We start from the raw sequence: 10,286 nt of genomic DNA, 5'->3' as shown, positions 1-10,286 counted from the left end.
GGCCAAAATTGACTTTTGGTCATAGTGCCCCCCGCTGGCAACAGGAAATGCGCCTTATATGACAAACATCATCCGATTTACATGAAACTTACAATGTGTGGTCTACATGTGATACTGAGCCGCCCCCCCTATAATTTAATCACACCCACTTACTCAGGCCATGCCCCTTTTCATAACATTTGAACCGTTTAAGGTAGAGTCTTGTGTGAGGTGTCATTGAACTCAGCAGAGAGTTCCTTCTTCATTGGTGATAGTTTGACCCGCCCCCTATGCGTTAGCCAAGCCCCTTTTCATAATCAATGACCCGTTTGATGTAGAGTCTTGTGTGAGGTAACATTGAACTCAGCATAGAGTTCCCTTTTCATTGGTCATGGTTTTGCCCGCCCCTATGTGTTAGCCACGCCCCCATTCATAACATTTTAACCGTTTAAGGTAGAGTCTTGTGTGAGGTATCATTGAACTCAGCAGATAGTTCCTGCTTCATTGGTGATAGTTTGGCCTGCCCCTATGCTTAAGCCACGCCCCTTTTCATAACTGGTGACCCGTTTAAGGTAGAGTCTTATGTGAGGTATCAATGAACTCAGCAGAGACTTCCTTTTTCATTGGTAAAGGTTTGCCCCGACCTGTATGCTTTGGCCACGCCCCCTTTCAAAGCTAATGAACTGTATGACGTAGAATCTTGTGTGAGGTATCATTGAACTCAGCAGGGAGTTCCCTTTTCATTGGTGACGATTTGCGTCTGAGTGCAAATGCACGGTCGCAAGGAGCGGCGTCCACCAGTAACCCCGACGCGGGCAGAGGAGTGAGGGCCCGTCCAACGCTCTGCTTGCAGCTTTAATTATTATTATTATTATTATTATTATTATTATTATTATTATATAACAAACTCTTGCTAATGCTTTGGCTTGTGACACAGTGACAGTGATACCTGGTTTATATCACAGTACATCCAAAGGAGGCTAGGTTACCGTTAGCAACACTTATAATGCACCGATGCATTGGTAACGTATTCTCTTATTGTAAATGAATGATTTTTTGGTATACAAACACTAATACAATTCTTTTTTTATTGTACTCAAGTATAATTTTCACATGTCTGTACTTTGTTATTTACAGTATATTTCTGGAAACTTTTACTCCACTACATTTCCTAAATAAAATGTTTTTGTACGTTGGAGTGAAAGATTCTTCCTCAGAAAAAAAAAAATTAACATTCTGTTTTGTTTGAATTTGATGTTTAAACAGTGTGGAAACCCTGATTATTATGCTTTACTATAAGGAAGCCAAAAGAAAGTTCATAATTACAGTATTTTTTTTAACTTTTACTTCTAATAATTAAGTACATTTAATATCAGAAAATGATACTTAAGTACAGTATCAGATACTTTAAGACTTTTACTCAAGTAATATTCTAAAAGGTGACTTTAACTTCTACCAAAGTAATTTTCTGGTACAATATTTGTACTTTACGCTAACTCTAAAAGATCTTTATGACAGTAGGTGTGGTAAAAACACTACCGCTTTTATCCAAAGCGGAGGCTAGAATCAACACAAACTGAAAGTTACATATAGCCACTTAAAACAAAAAAGAAATGGTTCCAAATGTTGTGCTCGGGCCCTAATAAGATTTCATCCAACAGTCCAAAACCCAGATATTCAATTTACACTGATACAAAATAGAGAAAAGCAACAAATCCTCATATACTGTAGAAGAAGCTGGAACTGGAAAATATATGGTATATTTTCTTTTTTAATTAATTAAACGGTTATTTAAAAAAAAGTGTTAATTAGAAAAGTGTTTCATCATGTAATGGTTTCAGCTCAGGTTTGGTCAGAGGTGCTTCTCTTGTTTCCAGAATATTTAGTGTAACTGTGTTCACTTCAAAATGAGGTGTAAATGAAATGGGTTTACACTATCAGTTTAGCTGTTTAAAGAATAAGTCTGCTGATAAGTCTAGATTTCACTAAACAAAACCCAGGAAAAGCTGCAGCCACAATTGGTTGTAACTAGCTCCTGTCATGTTCTCATTACTCTCTGCTGTTTGCTTTGTGTCAGTCCCATGCACACCCTCCTGCTGCTGAAACATCTCACTACAGGACCAAATGAGTATTAATCTGCAGCTGAAAATAGTCCCCAACAAATGCACTTTATACTTGTGGAGCAATGTGTTTAACTGGGATCTACTGACATCTACATAGGGAGCGGCTCGTCTTCCACGGAGTCTGCCATGTTTCTAGAACAGACAAACCAAACACTGGCTTTTTTTTAACATTACCTGAAGGCCACCATAGGTGGTAGATGCTAGAATGTAGTCATCGAAAGTCAACACGGGCATAGTCTATATCAACAACGTTTCATTTCGGGGATTGCTCCGGTGCCGCCAGAAAGGACGTCCTTTTTTTCGGCCGGATGTCCGTTACCTTCCTCTTTCTTTGTGTTGGCGTTCTAAACTCCAGTGGATTTTTGAGGACTATGGTTAACTGCTCCTCAGATCTCTGCAGGGTAAATCCAGACAGCTAGCTAGACTTTCTGTCCAATCTGAGTTTTCTGTTGCACGACTAAAACAACTTTTGAACGTACACGTTCCACTAAAACGTTTCTTCCCGAGGCTATTTTGCAAAGGCGCCGTGGCTCTGTCCGGCGCTTAGCACCGCCCAAGACAATTGTGATGGGTTTAAAGAAATGCCAATAAACCTGAGCAGGTTTTTCTCCCATCCAGGAATGCTGTGTGGACTAGCCTGACCCTCATCCGCAGCACTGTGAGAGATTAACACGGGCATACTGCGCAGGCGTTAACACACAGAACGTTATTTGAACCCAAACGCCGCAATAATCTACTCTAGAATTCATCAAGACGTGACTCACAAATACTGGTCACGAGATGTAACCAGTTTCGTTCGGTGACTACATTCTAGCATCTACTCTCACGCTTGGAAAGGGAGGGGTGAGTGCATCAGCAACCTTACCGTTACATGACACTAAATCCTAATAACCGCTCAGTCCCCGGTTGTTTTGGGGAATTATTGCAAAAATTAAGCTATATATTAAGTATAACTATACATCTATATGCTCAATATCGTCTCTGTGGACAAGAACAGACAGCAAGTTTTTCAGACTCCATCTAATTCATGTTTTTATTGTGTAGGCGACAAGTTGCAGACAATTGGCATGAAGTAGACACAACTGTGTGGAATGATTTGTAACAAAAAACAGTCTATGGCTTACCGAGCACAACACTGATCTATTTACAAACTCAAATCAACTCACTGACAGTTTGAAAATGGGAGCAAAAAGCTTTTTTTCCTTTTATAAATATAAAAAGGGGAAAGGAAAAAAGGCCACTATGGGCCTAAAGGGGGGATAAAGTCTCTTTCACCGAGACAGCTTAACACTCAACAGAGTTATACATATCCCATTTTCTGTTATGGCACCAGTATCAAAGCATGCCCTGGACTCACTAGTTTCCATTGCGGATGCTTTATCTCAAGCAGGTTGATCAGAGCTAGTAGGCACTGAACCAACAAGTACAATAGAATAAGAACTAAACAAATAAGCCTACAAATTTGAGATAGATCTTGACTGTCACATGAGGTATTGTGGATCAAAGCATTTCTGTACATTGTCTCATTTTTCCTTGTTTTTTTTTTTTTGGAATAGTTCGGAAAATCATATTACGTAATTATAAACAAAAAAAAAACGGATCACATAGAATCTACATAAAAACAACAAACGAGGATGTCAATAAAACAATTTTCTATGAGAAAATTCAAACCTATAATGGCAGTATATTGACATTTATATGTATTTAAAAAAAAAACACCAAAAATGTAGCAGCAAACAACAGGAGAAAAGCATCATTTTTAATCCATTACGTTTTTGTCATCTGTTTTGCTTTTTTGTTTTTAAAACACGTAGCTGGGATTCATTTTCTATAGCAGCGGAATACAAGGAGTGTTTCTCTCCTACTCTCTATCATTAATGTACAATCAGAAACCTAACGTATAGGGTTCCTACACAGTTGACATAGTCAGAAATCAATACTTTCCCAGAATTGGATTTGGAGGCCTCCTTTTCGTACTAATCTGTCCATCGTCATACATAAAGCGTACATCAACCTGGTCATGACAAGTCTGCCCTCCTGTGTAGGAACCGTGACTTATATTCTACAGCGTTAAGACACCCCTCCCTGTTAAGCCTTCACCCTTTTTTTGCCACTGTTGCTGCCTTTTCATCCCTCAGTACGCTTGCCAGCTTTGCTCTCCACAATATATTTTCCCGGCAAGTCCCCAAGAAACGCAGCCCATGTCTTTTAGGTTTGTGCAAAATAATAGTCTCAACACATTTCTTTTAGCTTCATCCCCCTTCCCAGAATCCATGAGCAGTGTTTGAACTGAGGTGCGACGACAGAGGAGACGCTGTCCTGCCGATTTCGAGGCAGGAGTGGAGTTTTAGTTTTTACAGATATTTCTGGACGACAGCGCTGCTCTGCAGGCAGAAATAGATTCAACAGCAGGTGGAGCCACGGGTTAGTTCGCAAACTAGAAAAATGCAAGCTAAAAAAAGAATAAATAATATGTTATACTATATAAAAAATAAAGTATTACTTTAACTCTAAAAATAATACTTCTTTTCTAAGCTTCTGGCTCTGCACACTGAAACAATATGTCTTAGAATGGAAGAGCAGCTTTGCCTGTATGAAACATCTGTTGAACTAAAACTCAAATTTGAGACTTAGAAGGCAGCTACAGAAAGCCATTGGCTCTGTGAGACTCCTGACAGTTTCAAGCAGCATTCAGTCGAGTTTTGAAAAAGTATTTCTGCCATGGTCTATTCTTTTGTCCCATTAGAGGAATCCGATCCAGATCCAACTGTCTGCAAGTGCCACTTCAACTCTCCATCACCAAAACACTCCTGCTCAGCCCCGGTTCAATTACATCTTGTTTAACAAACTTAAATCATTGTGATTTTTTTTTTTTTTTTTAGACGACCAGCAGCGCTGACCAAAAGTGCTTTTTTTTTTTTTTTCTTTTTTTCAACAAAGTTGGAATGGTTTAGGTATAACTACACAGAGAAAGGATACATAACAGACTGCAGAATGCTCTGCATGGTCGTGCAATGATTTGATCTTATCAAATGACAGCAAGCTGAAATGGACAAAGAATCACATACTGTATGCCCAAGCCTTAACATCAACAGTCCACAGTCACTAGGGTCATAACAACAGAGCATCTCACTTGGTTTAAAAAAAAAAAAAAAAAAAGAAAAAGCTTGGAAGAAAAAAAGAGGTATAAGACTAATTGATAAAGAGGTCTAAAATGATATATGATAAAGTGACTAAACATAAGCAAGCAGGGATATATGAATGTTTGCACTGCAACGAGACAAACATGGGAGCTTGGACAGAAAGTCTAAAACATTAGATATAACAATAGAGAAATGAAAACAAAATAGCCTCTTCTCTAACAAAAGTCAGATTTCAGATGAAGACCTGAAGACAGACTACAGGGACCTACTGTACATGACACTTTGGGATGTTTTAGTAGGCCAGCTGAGTCCGCGGTAATTTAAAGATTCCTAGTTTAATATTTGAGGGAATTAGAAAATAATGTCTGTTTTGTGGCTTCAACTCCAGCCCACGCAGATCATCAGTATCTGGTGTCTTCTCTCTTGTACATTTCTGTAGTGTTCATTTCTTTTCCCAGGATGGGAGGGGACACTGGCAGGAAATGTCACTTGGGCTTCATTGCGGGGTGTGGGAGCTCTGTCCCATCTTGGCAGCTGGAGCGGACAGCGGGCATGTGAGTGACATGTCGGCCATGATAGCAGCCCACCAGGATGAAGGAGGAGGAGGGGAGGCCTGAGTTTGGATGAGGAACCCCCCTCCCCAGCCCGCCCATCACCACCCTCTGTCGACAACGTTCCCTCCACCATCAGGTCATCGTGCGGCGCGGCTGGCACCCGTTTCAGATGTTGATGTCCCGGACATCTGTGGGGGTGCAGGACAGGTCCACGTCCTCGTCCACGTGTTTGCTCTCTGTGGTGTTGCCGTGCTGCTGCGCCTGCCGCAGGCTGGACTCCAGCAGGGACTCGATCTGCTCCTGGCACGACCGCAGGCAGTCCTGCAAGCACACAATCAACAGCCAGTCAGCACCAGCACACTGCTGACATTAAGACCCAACGCATGGCTGTTCCATGTTCAAATACGGCTTTTGGAAAAAGGTGTGTGTGTGTGTGTGTGTGTGTGTGTGTGTGTGTGTGTGTGCATACCGGGTCACTGCGAATGACCTGCGACAGGAAGTTGGTGAGGTTCTGGGAGGACAGCGAGGCGTCCTGGCTCTTCAGGTAGAGACCTTGGACGGCCGCCACCACGCTGCCCGCCGCCACCATGGACGGAGGACTGGCAATGAAGTTGACATCTGTGGAAAACAGCACATGCACGTGTTACAACATAGAATATCTACAGCAAGTTTGACAAGGATTATTAAACTACACAGCATCTACTTTCCTTTATTTCTATGAATAGAACCATTCATTATACCCTAATCCATGTTGATTGTTGTTACATTTAAATAACAGAAACTGACTACAGAGCAGACAGATCCCTGCCTACATCTTCTCAGAGAAAAGCATCTTCCCCTCTGAACCTTCAACATTTATTAACTAATAATGACAACATGGCTGCAATCATCAGAAAAACAAAAGCAGAAACTGGGTCAAAAAGAGCAAAAACCAGCAACAATTTTATCTCAACAAAAGTCCTCAGTCCTCAATTTTAAATCAGTCCTGTCTGAAAACCTGTGGCAGTTAGTTGTCATTGGCTACAGAAAAACAAATAAAAAGCTAATACAGAGTAATACATACAGAGGAAAAGGGGAATATTACATAAAATAATAAAAATATACAGATGAGAAAATGCAGGTCATAGCACAACATACTCAAACAGAACGAGAAGTGAAAATGTGAGATATATTGAAATATAGGAAATGTAGAAATAAGTTTCAGTGTATAGTGTATGCCTACATGACGAATACGTGTTTGTCATAATTCTCTTAGCAGATAAATGTTAGCGAGTGTATTTACTGCCCACGTGAAGACAGAAAAAGATGTGGTTGGTATCCTACCTGTAGCACAGAGAGCCACGAAGGTCTGCGCGTGTTTCCTGAGGATCTGCTTGGTGGACGGGTAGATCTTCAGCTTGGACAGGAAGTGCTCGATGAAGTCGTGCGGTGTGACTGAAGCCAGATCCCATTTCAGCTTGTTTAGAACCAGCAGCTCCATTTGCTGTGGACGGACCAGACCAGAGGTATTCACTCAAACTGACCCACTTACTTACAGAGAAGATGTGCCCCTACTTTTATATCTGCTGTGACATACACTTCCTGCAATGGTAGCACTTTATCATTGAATCAGCTCTTATATCTCTGGCAATTTAAGTTGTAGGCTTTCATGTTCAAAATACTCCATTTTATTAAGTTCCTATGGAATTTTAATAGCTACATAACCCCTGGATCTACTTCATTTTATTTACCTAAAAAAAACCTATATATACTGTATATACACAGTCACCTCAATACATTACTACATGTATGTCTATTGTGTTAACGGATCTGTAAATCTGAATATGATTACACATTAAGTATCCCAAACGCCAGCTGTCTCCATTCTAGTGGAGGAACAGCAATGGAAACAGCTGCACATGTAAATGTCACAGCAAAAAAAGAAAAGTGGGTGGCTGTTCTGCATGTTCAGTTTGCCATTGCCAACAGCCTGCCCCTCTGTCTAACGGCCACTAGGTGTCTCTGTGGATCAGGGTTTTCTTGGCAGTCACCGAGACCATTCATGAAATTAGAGAGGCCTTCCAGTCACCATGGGAAAGTCACAGGCAGCCATTCAGACACTGCTGACTTTTTTTATTTTTTTATATTTCAACCCCAAAAAAGTTATCTATGACTTTTCTATGCAATATTGATATTTCCCGACCATGGTGACACTGACAAACCAGATGAACTACAAAGCCTCTGTTATGGCCATGTGGTCTGCAGTGCATGCTGCTCATGTACTGTATGTGTTATACAACATCCATGTCTGCACAAGTCAATTACCAGCAGCTCTCCGGGCTGGACAGAGTTGTCCGTGTAGATACAGAGTTTCTCCGCCGTTAAGGGCACCGTTTCCTTCATCTTGGATGCTAGAAACATGCATGTAGCTCCCAGCAGCTGCAGTCTTGTTTTTCTGGTGGCCTCCACTGATAAAAATCTGTCCAAATAGTTCATAGCCAGCGGAAAAACCTCCTCCTCGCATTTCTGTTCCTCGCAGACCTGTGAGGTGAGAAAAGCACTTAGAAGATGCTGGAAGGAAATTGCCCCATTCACATGCATTGTTAAGTCCGTGCCCCCAATAGCTCTTATTTTGTGCACAGCTGAACATTCAACATGCAATAGATCCACAATCATCTGGAAATAAATTAAAAAAGGAACTAAACATTGTGTGCATATAATTCACTCGAGTTTAGAGTTTAAATATCCTGTTTAACACGCTATTTAATGCAAACTCAATTTACATCCAAATCGAAAACATCATAAGTCGAACTTTAATAAAGTAGGCCCGAGTAAGACTTTTGAAGTATGGCCTACTGAAAACAGTCAGGAATTAGTGTGCAGTTAGTTCTGACTGAGACACAAAGGTGGCGTCGATGCAAGTTTCACTCCGCAATTTCAACTTCGTCATCTTTTCATAAAATATTTATAAATATTTAAAAATTATCAGCGTGGGTACAATTGTCATGTAAATGATCCTCATCGAATGCCTGATCGGATGAGAGTAAAATGGGTCGAATTGTGACACGCATGATTTTAAAATAAATTTATTTCGAAGACTGGTCTTATTCACGTGCAGGCGACACTTCCCCTCGGCTCTCCCATGCACACTTTCAGAAATTAATACAAAATATAAAACCACAAAGAATTCAATCCAAAAGTTCATGTTAATGTTAAAAAACATCCAATCTATCAAATCCGACTGTTGAAATGCATTTAATATTTTCGCACTTTTACAAAATGTCCTTTTTTCTTAGCGAGCTCACAGACAGCAGAGACTCATGTGAAGCTAAACTAACTTTTCCATCTCATAGCAGTCCAACGAGCTGTCGCAGTCTATATGTCCCCGTCGTATGATATAGAAGCATTTCTTGCACATTTAATCCAGTTACTGTCATTGCTGCTGATGCTATAGATTTTTAATGATATTAAAATCCTTCTCATTTAGGCTACGACAACAAAGATGGCGTAATATGCGACTGGCACGGGCCAGACTGCATACGTGTACATTGCTGTTATTTTGGAATATTTCCCCCATGTGATAACATTTCATAACCTTCTGTAAAATGTACGCTAAGACATATTCAATAAAAATGTATTCATGGAGGTAACTGAGTGCTGTCTGTGGCTATATCTCCTCTTATAGCCTAAGGACCACCCAGCACTCACGAGGGCAGACTTTTCAGAGCGTTTATGTAACACGCAAAGTGAATTAACAGACTTAACACTAATTCATCATGTTTTAGCGTAGGCTATGCTATATATAACAGATAAGCTAGCAACATGCTAACGTTACCAACAAGTCAGCAGCGGAACTCAGACACCGTTAAGTTGAAAGTTGAAGTGAAGTAAAACCCACCTCTAACATCCAGGTGGCAACTATTTTCCTCATTTTGGGTACAATTTCTTTCTGGACACACTTAAAGTAGTTTGGCGATGGTAGGTAGTTTTCCTCTGCCTTCAGCATGGTGTGCAGAACTCGGTCGTTGAGCAGGTTGACGTCCTGGTAGGCTCTCCGGATGGAGTCCACCTCGCAGCACAGCAGCTGGTCCCCCATAGTAGGCTCACGTTAACGTTACTTCTGTACTTGTGGTATTAATATTATTATCAGCGTCGATATAATTTTTTGTAGCCTATCACCCTAAAATATCACTGTATTAGGCTACTGAAGGAACAGGCCACAGCAGACAGAAGGCTATTATCCGGTATTTTTAAATCACTTTCTTCTTGCTGCTGCTGCTGCTGCTGCTGCTGCTGCTGCGTGCTGTTGCTCCTCCGGTGTGCGCGAGCCCTCTGAAGCACAGTACGCTTCTCCCTTCGAGACAAAAACCCCTGCCTCGCGCTCACCAAACACGCACACGTACGGGCATACACACTCACAAAGTTTATCGGCAAGCGCGCGCTGAAGAGGAGGTGGTGGGATGGGTGCGCGCGATGACGTCAGCTGTTGTTAGGAGAGGGGGGGGCGA

At 41.2% G+C, this 10,286-nt stretch overlaps 1 protein-coding gene across 1 annotated transcript; it reads right to left on the bottom strand.

The window, feature by feature from the left end:
* Positions 1–3,117: 3,117 nt before the first annotated feature.
* Positions 3,118–10,286, bottom strand: ccnd1 (cyclin D1). The gene is made up of 5 exons (XM_031286941.2): positions 9,677–10,286; positions 8,104–8,319; positions 7,123–7,282; positions 6,269–6,417; positions 3,118–6,120 (listed from the first exon to the last, which is right to left on the bottom strand). Exons 1-5 carry the CDS (start codon positions 9,872–9,874, stop codon positions 5,965–5,967), a joined length of 879 nt encoding a protein of 292 aa, XP_031142801.1. The 5' UTR covers positions 9,875–10,286; the 3' UTR covers positions 3,118–5,964.

Source organism: Sander lucioperca, chromosome 3 (genome assembly GCF_008315115.2).
Source record: "Sander lucioperca isolate FBNREF2018 chromosome 3, SLUC_FBN_1.2, whole genome shotgun sequence".
Taxonomy (NCBI): Eukaryota; Metazoa; Chordata; class Actinopteri; order Perciformes; family Percidae; genus Sander; species Sander lucioperca.
The sequence above is the reverse complement of the archived record's forward strand: the minus strand, read 5'-3'. Positions and strand labels throughout refer to the sequence as shown.

Excerpts from the sequence above, each read along its gene's own strand:
- ccnd1 (XM_031286941.2), bottom strand. The coding sequence starts at position 9,874 with ATGGGGGACCAGCTGCTGTGCTGCGAGGTGGACTCCATCCGGAGAGCC. Across the intron at positions 7,283-8,103 it reads TCCAGCCCGGAGAGCTGCTG|CAAATGGAGCTGCTGGTTCT; the intron begins GTAATTGACTTG and ends GTCCGTCCACAG. Across the intron at positions 6,121-6,268 it reads AGGTCATTCGCAGTGACCCG|GACTGCCTGCGGTCGTGCCA; the intron begins GTATGCACACAC and ends GTGTGCTTGCAG.